Raw genomic sequence first — 19,586 nt, 5'->3', positions numbered from 1 at the left:
CTTGTCTTCTGCTAGGATTTCGATCATTAAGACCCTGGGATAAAATAGGAACAATAAGTGGAAGCACTCTGTCTCCAAGCTTCCGCACAAGCTCACCTAAGGATCGACCAGCAACCTAAAAAATAACAGCACACAAATCTCAAAGAGCGACTACATATAAAATACATCGTGTCAGTTAATTTCCTCGGACTATATGAGACATGAAACCTGTCGCCTCTCTGAAGATGATGATGCGAGAGAAATGATTAACGTGTTCATTAAAACTGGCATTATTTCTTTCAGAGTCTTTGGTGTATTTGCAACTATAGTCTTCCATACATGCAACGCAGCCTGAGAAAAACAGAAACATGAAATAAAAATACGACAGTATATAACTAGAATAGCAAAACAAAAGTAACCCTCAATATTTATACCTGGCGGACCGTTAAGCTGACATCAGTACGGACCATGTACAATGCAGCAAGAACTTCATTACGTTTCTCTCTTCCAAGTACTTCAATGATCGCCCGTCCATGTGCCTCAGTACTAGCACCTTCATCATCACTGCCACCTTCAAGAAGTGCTTTTCCAGAGGTTCCGGCTACCTAAATAAGATGATGCATGATCTAAGTAGCTTCAACTTGTGAACAAAGACACAGAAAACGCACTGCGCACGCACCTTGAATAAGAGATCCCCCAATAATTCCACTGAACTCTGCCGAATACGCCAATTATCATTGAATATGCCATCCTCGACAGCAGGAAGGAGTAGAGGCAAAGATCTGACAAGATAAACAAATTAACAAGGGCAATGAACAGGACAAATGCTTTCAAATCAAGCGAATGGCTGATTGTAGCAATAACTTAAAATTAAAAATACTAGTCCAGCATTCATCTTACCAAAAGAAAAGGCATTAAAGATGAATACAATATGGTATTAGTGAACAATAAGTAAATAAAAGAGCACTGGAAGAAGTAATTTTATGAACTATTGATGAACGCTTAGATGACCAACTTGGCTTAGGTAATTTAAGTAGATCAGAAAAGTATAAAATTTAAACTTTTATCGGAGAACTCAAACTTCAGAAGTAGAATCATCTAGAACCATCTTAAAATGAGAAATTAATATGGGTTCAAATTCTCTTGAATTATTAAGCAACAAACAAGCAAGCTTTCAATGAAATACATCTATTAAAGCCTGTGACCTATCATACAAATTTCACATTGCTTTCTTTCCATGTGGCATGGTTGAAGCAGTGTTCTAAAATGCGCCCTAGGCGCCCGCCTAGGCGCTAGGCGGAGGCCGGCCGCACCGATAAGGTGCTAGGCGGCCAGCCCAGGCGCTAGGCGGGCCTGGGCGCGCCTAGGCGGAGGCTGGGCGCCTAGGTGGGCTTGTTTTTTTTTTTAAAAAAAATTTGGGCTTCAAAATTCAATGATCCGGTAAGAAGCCCATTTAAAAAAAAAATTGGCCCACTAGGTATGATGCTTTTCTGTCTGGGCTGCTGCGTTTCTTTCTTATCATTATTTCCCAAAGCACTCTTCGTTCCAGAAGGCAGCCTCGATCCAGAAACACTCCTCATTCCAGAAGGCAGCATCGTTCCAGGAGCAAGCCTCGTTCCAGAAGGCAGAAGCAGTCCTCGTTCCAGAAGCAGTCCTCGTTCAAGATGTTCGTTCCAGAAACCTCTCTTGTTCGGAAGAATCGAAACACATCGAAGCACTCCAGAAGCACTCCTCGTTCAAGCCCTGAAGGTAATGGCCGTGCATTTAATTATTTGGAATAAGTATTGGCCGTGCATTTGGAACAAGTATTGGAATAATTTGGAATTAGTGAGGCTTGATTTTCAGTTTGTGTATTTTTGTATTGACCCTTGATTTTGTGAACGTGGGTGTTTGGTATGGCTATTGGTGCAACTTGCAAGAGGTTTATGGTAGAAGCAGTAGGTTGTGACATCGGATGAGAGTAATCTTATGATGGTTGTTTCATGTTTGTATCTAAATATACTTAAAAATCTTCAGTGACTATACCATTGCTTGCTTAGTGTCATTTTTCTTCATGCTTCAAAATATATGGAGTGACTTTGAGCTTTTTAGTACTATCATTTGTTTGTGTGGTGTTATCACATCAAATTTTCAGGTCTATTGCTGAAAATGGCAAGCAATCCATCGTCGACTGCATCCATCACTCAACCTGAATCTGAGATTTTTAAGAGAAAATCGAATGACATCGGATGGGAGTTTAGTATGTTGATTGATCCTAAGAACCTCGACAAAGTTAAATGTAAGTTGTGTGGGAAAATGATGTCCGGTGGAATATATAGAATCAAGGAGCACATAGGAAATATACATGGAAATGTATCTGGGTGTCGAATCGCATCTCAAGAAGATCGTAAGAAGTGCAAACAGGCTATTTTAGAAGGGAGGAACAAAAAGAAAAACAAAATATTGAAGAAAAAAGTTGTAGAGCGGAGGTGAATATTTCTATATACGAAGAAGAAGATGGTAAAATTGAAGGGATAGATGGAATTGAAGCGAATTATCCCTAGATACATTTAGTCAAGAAGCCTCATCTACTTGGCCCCATGGATAGATATGCATCGATGATTGCTCCAGAAAATGTAAGTTCAAGTGGGAGTAAAGTGCTTCGCCAAAAAAATATAAATGAGGCTCTTTTCAAAGAGAGAACTCAACAAGTTCAACAATATGTTGGGTTGGGCTTATGAAAATGGAATCCCATTCAATGCTCTTGATAATGATAGCTTCAAGCAACTAATGGAGGCAGTGGGTCAATTTGGACCAGGGATATTTTGGAGTTCATGTGCAACTCATACTGTTAATCTCATGCTTGAAAGTATTGGCAAGCTTCCAAGATTTAAAAAGATTATCGACCAAGCAAAGTCTTACAATTTTCATTTATGCTCACCATAAGACTTTGTCATTGATGAGAAGTTTTACGAAAAAAAGAGACATAGTCCGGCCAGGAGTTACCAGGTTTGCATCAAACTTCCTCACATTGCAAAGTTTGATTGAGAAAAAATCTAGTTTAAGGGCCATGTTTACAAGTGATATGTGGGAGAAATGTAAATGGTCAAAGACAAACAAAGGGAAATTGGCTTACTCTACTGTGATGAGCATGAGTTTTTGGAATGGTGTGACATTGTGTTTGAAAATATTTGCTCCTTTGGTAAGAGTTCTCCGATTGGTTGATGGAGATAGGAAGCCATCCATGAGGTTTCTATATGGGGAACTTCTTCGAGCTAAAGAAGATATCAAGGTGGCCCTTAACAATGTCGAATCAAATTATCAACCTATCATAGTGATTATTGAGTCAAAAATGAAGGATAGACTTGATACATCATTGCATACCACAGCCTTTTTGTTGAATCCCTACTTCTACTACAAAGATAGTTCTATTGCTCTTTATGGAGAGGTCGCGGCAGGGATTTTTGAATGCATGGAAGTTTTGCATGCCGATGAGTTTGAACTGCAAGATACAATTATTAACAAGGAATTTGCAAAATATAGAGATAAGACTGGGTTATTTGGGAAAGCATTGGCTGCAAAAGCATGTGAAAAAAATGACGATACATTTGATCCATGTGCATGATGGAGTACCTACGGTGCTCACACACCCAACTTGCTAAGAGTGGCATTGAGGATTCTTTCATTAACTACAAGTTCATCTGGGTGTGAAAGAAATTGGAGTGCATTTGAAGGAGTAAGTTTAAACTTTAATTAAAATAAATTATTAATTTTTAAAGTGTATGAGCATATTCCTAACTGTACTAATTACTTTTTCTGTTTTTTTTAGATTCATACAAAGAAAAGAAATAGGTTGGATGTCCATAGGTTGAACAATCTAGTATTTGTCCAATTTAATGCTAGATTGTTTAACAAGCAAAAAAGAGAGAAAAAAAGGAATGTCGACGTCCTTCTTCAAAAAGATGCTTCAAATGCACAAGGTTGGATTGTGGATGGTGGGGAAGAAAATGAAGTTGAACCAGGTTCGGGGATCACTTGGCAATTAGTTGATGAAGCAACTGGGGCAGATGAAAATTTAAAACCCCGAAGAAGCTCTAGAGTTAGAGAACTTCACGAGGATGATTTTGAATCTGAAGAAGAAGATGATGATCAAAATGATGATATTGATTTTGTGTCTGATGAAGAACAAGTTGTTGAAAATTTCGGAGAAGAAGAAGTGGAGTAAATTTGTGATGACACATTAGACTATTTTATTGTGAATTTTGGAAGAAATCTGAATTCTTTCTTATTTTATTGAGATGACACATTAGACTATGTTGGGAATATTTTGAACATATTTTAAATTTGATGTTATTGTGTTAATGTTCTAGTATATGATTTATATTGTTTTGAATCTTTGATATCGTAGAATCCGATTAGCGGCGCCTAGTCCGGCCTAGGCGCTAGGCGCTGGGCTGGCGCCCGACTAACGCCTAGCGAATTTTATAACCTTGGGTTGAAGCAATCAAATATTTTCCACATCAAGGTGTAGCAATATACATCAAGATCATTGCATCTCACATTTACTCAGTGGGTTCAACAACAAAGGGAGTTGTTATACTGCCGCACGAAATGATATGTTAGCTGAGCAAACCCAGGCATTAGGAAAAGCAGATATTGGGTGAGATTGACAGAGAACTTATAGAGAATGGAACTTAATTGACAAGGGAAATGCAACCAACGAGTTTTCTCGGTAAGACGGTTGAGATCACCAAACTTTAGTGTTCTAAATGGCGGCCGCCTAGGAGGGAGGCAGCCATCGACCCGCTGAAATGCATGTTAAGTTACATCGAGTTTAGTCGGTAAGAATCCCGAGTCAATGTAACTACTGTCATTCGAGGAATGTCTTCTAATCATAGGAGATACTGTCATCCAAGGGCAGACATAGTTTGCAGACCCAAGGGGATAAAAACACAAAAAACAGATGGTAGTTACATTGACTAAATATCTCCTATGATTAGAAGACATTCCATGAATGACATTATTTAACTTCCCACCAAAGGAAACACCTGAAGCCGCCGAGACATTCGGTTCTGCAGCCTCCATACCCCCGAAAAAAATGAAAATTAAATCATTAAAAGCAAGTATGCAAATGTGCCTGGGTACCAGAGCTAACACAATCTACGGAGGGCACAAATGCACAAGCACGGTGTTGAAATGGTCCACTTGTCTCTTGCTAGTTAGCACTATCGCACTTCAGACAGAGAGCTATCATAGACTTGAGAGTTGTACCTTCGAGTGCAATCTTGACAGGGGCTCCAATCATGTGATCTCCGACAATCTAGTTGATTATTTAATCTCTCAGGTGTTCTTGGATTTAGTACCATCTACAGTCCACTTCTAGGTATATGTATATGGTTTTTGTACATTGATAATTAACCATTTGGTATATTCTTTTCTTTTTTTGACACACTAAAAGTTATCATCAAGGCTTTTTAGTTAATAATTTTTTTTTTCTGAAAAGAAACTAGATATTATTAATACTTAAAGTTTTACAAATCTAGCGGATGAGTAATCCGCATGAGGACTAGCAACACAACTTTTAGTTAATAATAATAATAATGGCAATGAAGATTATTTAATAATAGGTAGAATGCAACTTAAATGACCTAAAATTGTCTGAGATGCATATGTGTGAGAAGTACATACGTTGTCGCATAATATTGGACCAATACATGGCAATGAAGATTATTTAATAATAGGTAGAATGTAACTTAAATGACCTAAAATTGTCTGAGATGCATATGTGTGAGAAGTACATACGTTGTCGCATAATATTGGACCAAAACATGCCCAGCACTGAGGGCTGCATCCCGGACTGATTCATTCTCATCAGCTAGACCTGAAGGAAAGGAAAAATAACATTAAAGCACCAAACACAACACAAGTTGTTTGACCAGAATATAATTGCATCGCACATTCAGCTTAACTATTAACATCAAAAGAAATCATGAGATTTCAAAGAGGCAGTACCATCTAAAATGGCAGGAAGAACCAGTTGCAAGTACTTCTGAAACTGGACATTTAAAGATCTTGGTAGATACTGCAAGTAGAATGCAAAGATAACATAAAATCGTAAATAGAAACTGACAAAACTAAAATAAGTATCCGTAGCAAAATTCACCTTGAAAAGTGTCAAGTAACCATCACGAACAGAAGCTTTTGAATGAGAGCAGTTCCGAATGATGTCAGGAAGTATATTCTCAAAATAATTTGTTCCAAGTGCAGCCAATACCTAAAAAAGGAGGATTGAGCATAATGCATGGTCATATCCATCGAAATGAAAAGAAACAACCAAGGATGCATCCATTGACCATGTAGATGAGACTAAAGTTAAAACATGCACTTACATACTAGGGAAACTTTTTTTTTTTGATAGAAAACTATTTTTATTATAATACTTGGATCGTACAATTTGTGCGTGGTACTAGGGAAACTGGAAGTACAGGCAACAATCATGCTTCATCTAACGCAATAAGCACTGTATCAAATAGTATGTTTGAGCATCCTTTATCAGCGGATATGAATAAAAATACCATATTTAACCCAAATAAATAATGGAGATATTAAACTGATGAGAGAATGGCACCATTACATCATAAACAACTACAAACTTCTTTCTCCCATTTTTACTTTACCTATATGCAGAGTGCAAAGCACTGAACTATTGACGGTGCAAATCTTGTGAAATATTTACTTGCAGATAATAGCATCAGTAAACCAAAACAACACAATTTGTATGAAAATTCCTGTATTTATTCTCAACACACAAAAGTTGATATATAACCAAACTTCGAGGATGTGATCTATATGTTGCAATAGAATTAAAGAAGTGTAAGAATAATTTCCTTCTTGACTATTTTGTTTGCCAGTAACCTGGAATGAAAAAAGGAAAAAAAAGTTGTGCCAATGCAATTACGCATTACATCATGGAACCCAAGTGTATAATAGCAGCCTCTAGTTATGCAGCAACAAGAGTCAGGTCATTGGCACTGCAGGAGTAAGACTGTAAGAGTAACATCAAGAAAGATGGAAAATCATTTTAGTTGATGCTAATACTTAGCAAAATGGCAGTTCAAAACCGATCTACCATAATCAGCAAACTGATTGTTGTTTAGGTCCCTAGCACCTTTTCAATACAGATAACCCTAATGAATCAATTGATTTGCAGCATTTTAATAATCGTCCTATTGGCCCCAAAGGGAGAAGCAGAACACAAATGAGTGATCATGAAAATAAAATAAAGCATCCCCTTACATGAAACATGTTGGAAAATTAAGGATCACATTCTAACCTCACTCAGTCCTTGAGCAGCTCCAGACCGCTCAACGTTACTGCCATCAGACTTCAGAGTAGCTAATAACCAAGGGACAAGGTCCGGGAAGTTCTCTTCTCCCATTCCTTTTATAAGAGAACCAAGGGCTCTTGCGGCAACAGACCTGACTTCAGGAATTGGATCAAGAAGGACCTGCCAAATGATAAATTATCATTACTCTAATCTGAAATTCAAAGCATTGGATACATAGGAATTGATAAAGGTACCTTCTTTACTTCGGGAAGAAGTAAGCCTATATATGGAATCATATCCTTTGGCTCGGTAACTAATGAACACATATTTCCAACTATTTGAGCAGCCTTCTTTTTTGTTTCAGCACTCCTCTCCCTCAACCCTCTATGCACTATAGGCACCACGAGTGCAAGAGATGGAGCATCTACAGTATTTATGAAGGTTGTCTGTAGATATAATACAACGAATTGGACACTGATCATACAATTTGGAAAAACACAAACAAGGAAATGAATGCAGTAAATTAAGTTACCTGGAGAAGAATATCAAGAGAATACTTTGTATGATCATTGGGATCCATAAGACTCATCAAGAGAGTGGGGACTAGAGCAGATATTTCTGGATTTTTAATTACACTTCCAACCTGAAAAAGAAAATACCCATTCACAAAATATTTGGCAAAAATGCAATCACTGGAACATGAAAAAAATATTACTTACCTGCTGGAGGGCGGTTTGCCCAGCCGACTGAACTTTGGGATGAGTATCTGTCAAAACCTGGATTATAATAGCACATACATAAGCGAATTTGTTTATACTCGTGTTTGTTTATGCATCATGTACAGACAAACCTCAGTCAACTTCGGAACAATCTTGGGAAGACACTGAGACAATTGCTGTGGAGCACAGTAAGCCATTGCTCCTAGTAATTGTACGCTACTTTGCTTTGTTCTCCAGGCTTTATCTTCAAGGCCCTATAGTGAGAAAATTAATGGGTAGCTCATTTTCAACTTGGTTCTATTGGACTGATTAGCAAAATAAGATTTCTAGACTTCCATTTCAAAAAATAATTTATGAACAATACTTGCAAATTCAGAAAAAGCATCTACAAATTATTGAGGAAAAATGAACGTGTTTTCACAGGTAAATACAATCATTCTGACAATTACATTAAGAACAGGCAAAAGAGGGAATAATCATTCCAGGGTGGACATCAGGTAGGGCCTTTTTTTTTTTGGTTCAATACAGGATAACAGCTTCTCTTCTCATAAATCACCAGATTTGCAGTGCATGATTGCTTCCTGTAGGCAATGTATGCGTCCACAAGCGATTAATACTTGAAGCATATATTTAATTATCCAAGATGCTGTTTGCTTTAATAATGATAAAGAATAACTTTCATGGACGTGCAAACCCAGAAAATTTGTAAACATCTCAATCAGTGTTCTAAAAGCGGACTACCGACGGTACCGGCCACCTAAGCACCAAGGCGGCCTTAGGCAGTTTTTCTTTTTTTTTATCTAAATATCTTATTTTTCTTGTTTATCTCCGCATTTCTTCAATAATTCATTTATATCGGATTTAAACTCAAAATCAATGATATATTCTTCCTCTTTATATGATACAAATTGATTGAAAAATACATCAAACAATTTTTTTTTAGAAAATTAAAAATAAAAGAATTCTATATATTACGTAAAGAGATTCCAAAAATTGGGGTGGTGAGCGACCGCTCAACACTCACCGCCTGGAAGGCACCCTTTAGAACATTGATCCCAATAATTTAGCAACTCTAAGAGCATGTTTTAATTAAATCATTTCAAATCAAAGAACTTCAAATTCAGTTGATTGGAAGTTTTTTTTTTTATCAGAAACTATCATTTCATTATAATAATTATAATTTAGGTTACATCCCAAATTTTTTGAACAAACACAAACCTTTCAATTCAAGTGCAACTTAAATGATTTTGAAACTATGTTGCCAACAAGGCCATCCAGGAAAAATCCTAATCTTGTCGATATATACGCATGAAATCATTTCAAAATCAAGAAAAAATAACTATGCTAGATACGAGCACCAAGGTACAAATTTCAGCTGCTTTCCTTTGGTAAATCCACTTAATGTAAAAGATGGATTCAGCTCGCAATCATATAAAATTGTTTCACGTATGAATTCCAGAAGATAAAACATAACACATTAACAGTCAACTTCGGAAAACACAAACAAATTCAAACCTATTATCAATCAGGGGAATAAAAGAAAGATTTTACCCTGACACCCAAGCTAATTTTTTTCCACCACCATAAATCAAACTAAAAATATTTCCAAGTTTTGCGGCTATTTTAGTGAAACAAGTTAACCATAGGGAAATAATCTTAAATAAACCTTCAAAAGAGATGGAAGAACTAATTTGACTCCCTGAGCAGTAAGTTGAGACATCATTGCACGAGCTGCACACTCAGCAGCTTCTCGAACTGCAATAACTTGATCAGAAAAGGATACAAGAAGCAGGGGCAACATCTGAATAACGTACCTGAAAAAAGTTCAGAAAATTTCTCAGTACATGCTCAATGAGCGAGTGTTCCAAAGCGTAATATATGTGCACTTACGGTTCAAACAATCTTCCCAGCTTTTCACAGAAACATTCAAAGGCCAGCAAAGCCCCTTCTCGGCTTTTTGCAGAAATTCTACGACCACATAGAATACAAATTTATTTGAATTACAAATCCATTAGGCATAAATAAGCAGAATGATGCAATGACAGGTAAAACGTTATAATAGGGAACACAGATGAGAGCAGATATCAAGAATTTACATGCTTTTTTATAGGAAAAAATATTATATTAATAAGATAAAAGCTATAAATTACAAGATGTTTTTAAGAATGTATAACAAACATGTAATATGGTCAATAAGACAGCATGACAGCCATCACATTGAGCTTCACGGTTTGTCCACAAATAGCTTGTGTTAATTTGTGTCCTTCAACAAGATGTGAATCAAAATCATGTAAGAAAATAATCTTATCAGCACTGAAACATTTTGTACATCTCGTAAATTTACAACTACTTGTTCATGGCATATTGAAACAACCGTGCCTAGGTAAAAACTGAATCCTAAATCGTAGGAGGTAGAAATGGTCGAGCACATAATATCAGGAAAATATGCATGCAAGAGAACCTTGTCCTTTCAAGTTCATCCACAACAACCATCAAGCCGTAATGAAAACATCTTCCTGTCAAAAGATTAATATCAAACTACAAGCATATTTTTTATGATAATCATTTTAAACGAGTCTCTGACTCAGATAGAAAAAACTTGAGTTGGATATAACAATCCTTTAAGTTGTAATGTACTACAAATAGCGCGTTTCCCTTTGCATCAACAAATAACATTTGTTTCAATCACAAGGTTGATTTGCAAGTCGATGAATGTTAAAAATGAACCTCGTAAAGAATAACTACGAAGAATATTTTGAGCTATATAAATTGATAAAAATTAATAATTTGTCAGCCTACAAGGTCCACAAGAAGTCACAGGTGTATAGTACAAAAAATAAGACGGAAGATAATGTGTGAAGTACTTCAGATTTTTACACTACTCCCATCTTGCAAAAGCAACACGTTGAAGATTCAACCCAATATTAGTAGATAAACAATAGATCGAGGCCATTTCATAATAACTTACCTATCTGAAAGACCAACTCGCAAGGCTGTCATGATATCGTACTTCTTCAAACATGAGATTCCAAATCCCTTAACCACCCCTGCTAATCCAAATGCTGCGCCACGACGTTGACCGTATTTCTCACTTTTCATAAGCTGATCGATCAGTTTGGAAACAAGAGCAGGGGCCTCTTCCTGATGCATAAGATATCATAATGCCAATTAGTTAAGCTCCTTGCAAAGAATAGAAAATAAAATAAGAGACTGGTTCAGTAACCTACGACTCAACAAGAAATAAGTATTTATCTAGCTCCTCTACCACAACAAAAATCGAGTGTCAGCTTATTGCATTGAGGAAAACAGAGAGAATTTGTGTAAAGATTGGGGCAGTTGGCCTTTTTTTTCCTTCTTGTCAAGGCGTCAAAGCTAAAATTTAGCAAATGGGCCAAATAAAAATTAAAAAAAAAAAAAGAACAAAAGAAGCTTGGGGTGTTTAGTGGCATTAAGGGATAAAACATGTTTTGCAGAATCAGCTCAAAATGTTGAGTATTGAAGGCATGGCCGAACCAATCCAAATGAACCTATACACAGGCAGAAAAACTATTCCATGAAATTTGTAACCTATCAGATTTTTTAATAATACACATAAACTCAAACCATGATCATATTATTTATGGTAAATACATACAGTGCAATAAATTAAAAGTTTTCTACTTACATTATTAGAACAATAGTTTAAATTACGAAATGAAAGAGTGACCATACAAGTTTTTTTGTATAAAATATACGCAAGTAAAAATTAACAAATATTTATCCAAGAAACCTTTTAAATATATTATTAAAAATATGGTTTCGCGCCAAATAAAAGATATAAACCTTCAGTAGATGAGGAATATGTTTTGCCAAAGATATTACATATCGGTAATATCGGTGAACTACAGGAACCACACATATATCAACAAAAATGAATTTTCTTGTAACTGTAAAATAAAATCTGACAATTTTTACTCTTTATGTGTACGATAAGCCATCATCAAATCTACCATCAGAATACCTGTTTTGATGACATTAGTGGTGACAGGCACGTTGAAACTGCCCGTTGAACAGCTTCAGAGGGAGTGTTCAAAACTTCCAACAACTTTTCCACCACGGCATGAACTTTGGGATCACCCTATTACATAACAAAATTCAATTTAAACTTACAGCAATATTTCCAACTTTGTGTGAGCAATAATTACAAGGAAAAAATTAAGACCTTCTTTAAATGTTTTGCCAAGGCACCCGTGAATATAACCACACCTTCACGCACCAAATCATATCTTTCCTCATCCGATGCCTGCAAAAAGAATCCCAAAGATACCAAGACCAGCGATCAACTTTTTGTATGACTTACTACTGTCTCCATCTATTTGAATTTATAATCATTATGCTATGATCAATATGAACACATTGTCTACAAATTTAAACTCCTCAAGCAAGTGGAACAGAATAGTTGAAAATCTAACATCCAACATTTGAAGATGCAGGTACTAACCTTTTTGTTCAAGTAATTCTCAAATATGGGAAACAACAACGAAACACTCTCTCTTCCATGCTTGTCAATAATCATAATACCAGCATCAATCATTCTTCCTCGAACATCTGCATTTGGATCAGCCTGCAGTCATAAATTGTTCGTGATGCACGTTCATTATTTTCCAGACAGATAAAACTAAAGGCAGGGGCATTTGAGGAAACTAAATAAGTAGCAAACCATGTAGCAGAGGTAAGTAAAATTGTGTCTACTTAACTTCTTTAAACATTTTGGTCTAAATAATTTGAGGAGGTGCATCAGAATAAACTTATCCAATGTTATTGACCTAGCTTGCGAGAAGTGAGGGATAAATACCAGAGCTCGTGATATCAGGAATGTCATCACAACTGGAAGATCTTTGGTTTGAAGAACATCTGCTGCACAGTGTAAAGCTAAAGCAATCCCTTGTCTGCCCACCCAACCAGCGTCAATATTGTCCTCAGGAATTCCAACATCACGGATATATAAAGAAAACAAGGTTGATAGAGACTCCTAAAATTAGTCACCATTAGAAAACCACATCGGCTATACACCACCAGTTTGAAAGTTAGATCAGTAAATCACCTGAATTGTATCAGGGTTTTCATCCATGGCCGCAGCAAGTGCCTCTGCAGCAGCAACTCGAACAGAATAATTAAGATGTGAAAGTGCTTTAAAAAGTCCAGAGTAATCAGTGCCAAAGTCATATCGATAACAATCCCACACAACTTCTGCAGCTCCTACGACTGACTGCGTATGGTGAGGAAGTATTTTATCAGTTATCTTTTTAGATAGGAACTAAGTTTTTAAGAAAAAGACATCCAGGAAAAGAATTTTCTGCTGGTCTAGTGATTGGTGCTGCACAAGAAATCGAGCATAACATTCCAAACTATGTTTCAAAATAGAGGTCATCAAAGTTTCTAAGCATTTCCATGACATCTTATTATTATTCCTATCTTTTCCAAAAATCCCAGCACTCCCAAGAACCATTTATTCAATTTACCACATTTTTTACGCAATGTTTTTTCATCAAGCAAAGACAGAATAAATCAAGGGGTTGCATGATAAACGTGAATAGGTAAAACTGACTTTTAAATGTCAGAAAAACAGACGAGTACAGTACATGATAGAGCATATACTCATGGTTCGGCCGTTCCGGAACGGGAACAGCTGATGACGAGATCCGTGACCGTTTTGGGAATGGAACGATTGATGACGAGACAAAGTTGCAGTCAGTGAGAGCAGAAGTCCTGGAACACCATTTTGCGTTGCAAAACAGGTGATTTCTCGGCCATTGTGGAACGTGAACAGCCTACTATAAAAAATTTGGGGTTTACTTCTCTATTTATAATTTCAGGTCCACTTTCCTTTCTCTGCCACCAACATTCTTCAAGACTTGTTTTTGTATTTTTAAATTTATTAGCAATAGAAATACAAGATGCTTTTGTAAAATAATTATGTCTGGATATGATATTTTGATTAATTTGATGTCTGTTTTATTTTAGTAATGCTGTGTAACTTTCAAATATTTTTTTTTTTGAAATGAAACTAATTTTTATTGATAGGATAAATATTACATATTAAGCGGATGAGTAATCCGCACAACCGTTTACCAACCAAACAAAATAAGACTACCCTATTATTGTCATGCCCATACAAATTTCCAATCCCTAATCAAATCTGAAACAGACAAATGATTGAAATCTTTAATATTAGTCGTCCAACTAGCCACCCTGAACTTGATCTTCTCCCAAACTTGGTCCACTTCGTCGGACTCCTCTTTAAATATTCTGTTATTTCTCTCGAACTAGATAGACCAGAGGGTACAGTGTACCACCAAGTACCAGAAGTTCCTCGTTTTTATGCCTTACTAGATTTGGTAAAAAGATGGGGGAAAGATGTTTGGATGGATTGTCTTTACATTCTTTTCTGCGGAACTAAGGGACTCGACACTCAGTGAGGGACCATATATGGTTTATGGATACCATTTATTTATCAAAGAGATGCCACTATGCTTCCGATTCATGGAAGAAGATCTGAATGCTATGCTGGCTTGGGTTCAAATCCATGGCTTACCCCCGGACTGTTGGAACCACTTAATACTCAGTAATATAGACTCTGAATTGGGCTCACCGATACATATGGATCTACTGACCATGGGCACAAGAGAGTAAGGTATGCAAGAGTCTTAATAGAAATTAATGTTTCCAATCCTCGTGTGCATGAATTACAGGTGGAGCTACCGATTGGGATCGTGAATGTCAAGTTCGTGTTTGAGCAAGACATCAAATTCTGTAGTGAGTGCCGTAAAGCTGGACATGACAACACAAGCTGCCCCAATTCGATTGGTGGTGAACATGCAGCGGGCACAAGTCATAATCCACCCAATTCTATATGGTTTCGCTCAAAAAATGTGGCTTGGAGACGTGATAAATCACAAGGCCAATCGAGGATGGTTAGCAAACACAGACATGCTCCGCCTAGAATGGATAACCCGAATAACCCCAGCGCAGAATTGCAAGGCCCATCTGAGCTACTTCCCACGGGTGAGGTTGGGAAAGTTACGGAAATCGGGGTAGTGGAATGTGTACAGCCTACAAATCTTGATAGTGACTTACAGAAGCTAATTGATAAGGGAAAACAAGTTGTTGAAAGTGAATTCCTCATGTTAGGGGATACGCCCGCACATCCTTATGAGGAAGACGAGGCATTTATAGAGGTAAACAAGCAAGAAAAGTAATAAGAAGAATAAGAGTGAGAAGAAGAATAAGAGTGAGAAGAACGGTGGGTTGTTGCAAGGGCAGAAGGACAAAAATTTGTCCAAATTCCTAGAGGATTTTGATGATACAAACTCTTGTGATATAGAATACAGGGTAGCGGGGAATCGAGACTTGGAATAGAGATACTTTGGGAATGAAGAGACGGGGGAGCAACCCACAATTGCCTCTGGTTGTAGATGAGGATTGTTTGTTGGAATATTAAGGGACTCCACAAGCCCCTAAAACAAATGAGTGTTCGTGACAAGATGAACATTATGTTTTTGGTATTTTGGAGTCTAAGTGGGATGAGAAATCTTTGCAAAGCATGATGTGTATCCATCTCCCAGATATGCAAGCATGTAATAATTTCTTGCTTTCTAATAAAGGTAGGATCGTTGTCTTGTGGAATCCAGACACGGTTGATATTGGTATTATTAGTGTGCATGCGCAGGTTATCCATCTTCAGGTGACTTGTGTTAAGAGTAAACAATTGTTTTTTATAGCTTTCGTTTATGGTTTCAACACAATAGTGCAACGTCGTGCCCTTTGGGAGGATTTGAAATACTTTGGGGATAACTGCCAAGCTCCGTGGATGTTGCTTGGAGGTTTTAACAGTGTATTGACTCCTAATGAGAAAAAAAGGGGCTTACCGGTAAAGAATTATGAGATTAATGATTTTGTGGAATGTGTTAACTCACTTGACTTGCAAGACCTTCGGTTCTTAGGTTGCTTTTACACGTGGTTCAGTCCTTCTGTGAGCAGAAATTGGATAGGGTACAGGTTAACTCTGTTTGGATGCAGTCCAATCTTGATGGCACATCAGACTTCTTGGCATCGGGATGTGTCTCGAATCACACCTTGACAGTGGTAGCACTTCTGGATCAGCGTAGTATAACTAGGAAGCCATTCAAATTCTTCAACATGAGGACGCTCAGTGCTGGTTTTGGGGATACTGTGGAAAGAAATTTGTACTTCAATGGTCATGGTACTTGGCAATACAGACTAAAACAATTATTTAAAAGGTTGAAACGCCCACTGCTGGCCCTGAACTCTATGAAATTCAGCAACATCTCAGCACGTGCTAGGGCAGCAAATGAGAGACTTAAAAGATTACAGGTCTCGATGCTTGCGAATGGTGTTATGGCTGATGAGTACAAACAGACTAGAAGGGACACCAAAATGTTAATGGAAGCGGAAAGACCGTTCATTGCTCAAAAGACAAAATATGATTATATCAAACAAGGGGACAGATGCACCAAATTCTTTCACGATCTAATCTTTTTTTATACGAAACTAAAATTTATTAAAATATTAGGTCGGATTACAAAGGAGAGTAATCCTGAGAACTTGATTACAGAATCATTCTTTCACGATCTTATCAAGAGAAACAACAAGAAACGATCAGTATTGGAAATACGAAAGCAAGATGGTACTACTACTACAAGTACAGCTGAAGTTGCTGAACAATTTCTTGACTTCTACAAAAGTTTATTGGGTACTAAGGTGGAAAGAACAAGTGTGCACCGGGACACCTTAGAACAAGGGCCGTGTGTACAGCATATTCATTGGCCGCGACTCGCTGCTCCAGTCACCATGGATAAAGTCAGACGTGCATTGTTTGACATTGATAATGACAAAGCTCCTGGCCTGGATGGTTATGGCTCGTTGTTTTTCAAGAAGGCTTGGAATACGATTGGTAGAGATGTTTTTGAAGCGGTACAAAAGTTTTTTGTCGGTGGCAGACTTTTGAGACAGTGAAACCATTCCATTATAGCGATGGTCCCGAAATCTGTGGATGCTTCTTTTGTTCATGACTATCGACCAATTTCCTGCTGTACAGTGTTCTACAAAATCATTTCCAAAGTCCTAGTTGAGAGGTTGAGGAAGGTCATTGCTCGTATAGTTGATGAGGCGCAGTCAGCATTTATAGAAGGTCGATCCATTGTTGATAATATTCACCTTGCTCAAGAACAGTTGAAGAAATACTCTCGTAAGCGAGGCTCCCCTGGGTGCATGTTGAAGGTTGACATTCGAAAAGCATATGATACGGTGGATTGGAACTTCTTACATGAGGTACTCACTTGCCTTAACTTTCCTAAAAAATTTGTTGATTGGATTTTAGAATGTGTCTCTACAGTGTCGTACTCCATTACGCTGAATAGCCAATTCCATGGGCACTTTGATGGTAAAAGAGGACTACGACAAGGTGACCCCATTTCTCCCTTCTTATTTACTCTTTGTTTGGAGGTACTTTGTAGGTCACTCAAGCGCATGTCAAGAGCAAGCTCGTTTGGTTTCCATCCGAAATGTAAGAACTTTCATGTAACACAATTAGTGTATGCAGATGATTTACTCTTTTTTTTTTTTAATAGGAAACTAAATTTATTATAATATTATGAAATTACAATATGAGCGTGGATGAGCATTCCACGACAACAGTACAGCTACATCAACTCGAAAGTACCCCGTCGTTACAAGGAAACACTAATTTCATGACCAAATAAATTTGAAGTCCCTCAATAAATCTGAAATGCACAAGTGGTCGAACTTTTGCAAGGTAGTTGTCCAAGTTGCGACTCTGAATTTGATGTTTTCCCATAGTTTGTCAACAGATTCTGCTTTTTCTTCAAAAATTCTTCGATTTCTCTCCAACCATATCGACCAATATATGCCGTGAACGATCATGTACCAGAAATCGCTGTTTTTTTTTGTTGAATGAGCCTCCTGAATTCCAATGAAAGAGTTCTTTAGCATGCCGCGGCATAACCCATTGTATCCCCAGCTCATTGCAAACTTTAGCCCAAATCGTTGTAGTGAAGGAGCAGTGTAGAAGTATATGATCCTGATTCTCCTCGTGCTGTCGACATAAGCAACACCACTGCGGTCTTAAAACACAAGTCTTCCACCTTCTTTGCACTGAATCACACGTAGGCAACTTCCCCAAGGCGACGATCCACGAGAAAATCTTAATCTTGTGTGGGACAGGAACTTTCCAAATGGTATTAAAGAAATCGAACAACGGAAAGGTGGAAATAGGGAAGAAGGAGCAATAAAAAGATCTAACAGAGAACAAACCTGAAGGGTCCCCCCTCCAAACTCTAACATCCTCAGTACCCCTCTCTAGTCTGACCCTCTCTAATACTCGAACAAAGATGGAAATCTCAATTTAAATGACGTATCTCCCTCCCAGACATCCTCCCAGAACCGAATGATATTCCCCTGTTTAGGCACTCCCCTGATAAGTTGATGAAAAGCCAGGTAAGACCGAGAAATACACTTCCAAGGACTTCTAAATGTCGCCTTCTCCGCCAACCCCAAGTCCCACTTTTTTTCCTGTATGCCATATAAACTCTGAATAATTTTTTTCCACAAAGACCCCGTTTCCACTGAACTTCTCCACCACCATTTGCCAAGAAGAGCCTTATTCCTGAGAGTAACATTCCCCAATCCCAACCCTCCTTTTTCCTTTGGTTTACACACATGTTTCCATCCGACGACATGACAATGCTTTTCCCCGTCACCACCATCCAACAAAAAATCTCTCATAATTTTTTCCATTTTACTGGCAACATTTACCGGCACATTGAAAAGGGACATGAAATAGGACGGCATCGCACTTAGCACGGCCTTTATCAAAGTTAGACGGCCTCCTCTCGATAGAAAAGCTTTTTTCCAAGTCGCTAATTTCTTTGACATCTTCGAGAGGACGGGTTCCCAGAACTCCTTCTTAGTTGGATTACCTCCCAGCGGTAGCCCAAGATATTTAATAGGCCAGCTATCTTTTTTGCACCCAACACGTTCTGCCAACTCTTCCACTTCCTCTTCCAAGCAATTCAATCCAAGCACAACACTTTTGCCCAAATTTATTTTCAACCCAGAGAAATTGCCGAACAGTTTTATAATGTTCAATATCGCCATCACATCGCTTTTTGATTTCGCAAAGAAAAGAATATCATCCGCAAATTGTAAATGCGTCATTTCAATTTTTTCTTTCCCTATTTCGAGTCCCCCGACCTCATAATCTGTCCTTGCCTTTTCCATCATTCTTCCCAACCCATCGACGACTAAGTTGAATAAGAACGGTGATAATGGATCCCCCTGTCTGAGACCTCTCTCCCCTTTTAGCTTTCCTTGTGGCTTTCCGTTAATAAAGATTGAGAAAGATACATTAGAAACACATCACTTGATCCACCTCCTCCATCTCTCACCGAATCCCTTTTTTTCCAACACGAAATCTAAAAATCGCCAGTCTACGTTGTCATACGCCTTTCCCAAATCAAATTTTAGTACCCATCCTTGTTTTTTCTTTCGTCGATATTCTTCCA

General features: G+C 37.7%; 1 protein-coding gene across 1 annotated transcript in view; it reads right to left on the bottom strand.

Annotated features, from left to right (window-relative positions):
- LOC142537113 (protein ILITYHIA) overlaps positions 1-19,586 on the bottom strand; it is a 66,896-nt gene that overhangs the window by 15,308 nt on the left and 32,002 nt on the right. Inside the window, exons 23-42 of the mRNA XM_075642686.1 lie at positions 13,088-13,252; positions 12,839-13,015; positions 12,485-12,607; positions 12,206-12,286; positions 12,005-12,121; positions 10,973-11,145; positions 9,895-9,972; positions 9,671-9,818; positions 8,136-8,258; positions 8,005-8,061; positions 7,818-7,928; positions 7,540-7,731; positions 7,292-7,465; positions 6,122-6,232; positions 5,971-6,040; positions 5,761-5,839; positions 659-761; positions 414-584; positions 208-330; positions 2-115 (exon numbers count right to left, since the gene is read on the bottom strand). Of these exons, the coding sequence (XP_075498801.1) occupies positions 2-115; positions 208-330; positions 414-584; positions 659-761; positions 5,761-5,839; positions 5,971-6,040; positions 6,122-6,232; positions 7,292-7,465; positions 7,540-7,731; positions 7,818-7,928; positions 8,005-8,061; positions 8,136-8,258; positions 9,671-9,818; positions 9,895-9,972; positions 10,973-11,145; positions 12,005-12,121; positions 12,206-12,286; positions 12,485-12,607; positions 12,839-13,015; positions 13,088-13,252 (2,490 nt within the window). The remainder of the gene's footprint in view (position 1; positions 116-207; positions 331-413; positions 585-658; positions 762-5,760; positions 5,840-5,970; positions 6,041-6,121; positions 6,233-7,291; positions 7,466-7,539; positions 7,732-7,817; positions 7,929-8,004; positions 8,062-8,135; positions 8,259-9,670; positions 9,819-9,894; positions 9,973-10,972; positions 11,146-12,004; positions 12,122-12,205; positions 12,287-12,484; positions 12,608-12,838; positions 13,016-13,087; positions 13,253-19,586) is intronic.

The sequence above is a fragment of the Primulina tabacum genome, chromosome 1 (genome assembly GCF_025594145.1).
Source record: "Primulina tabacum isolate GXHZ01 chromosome 1, ASM2559414v2, whole genome shotgun sequence".
NCBI lineage: Eukaryota > Viridiplantae > Streptophyta > Magnoliopsida > Lamiales > Gesneriaceae > Primulina > Primulina tabacum.
The sequence above is the reverse complement of the archived record's forward strand: the minus strand, read 5'-3'. Positions and strand labels throughout refer to the sequence as shown.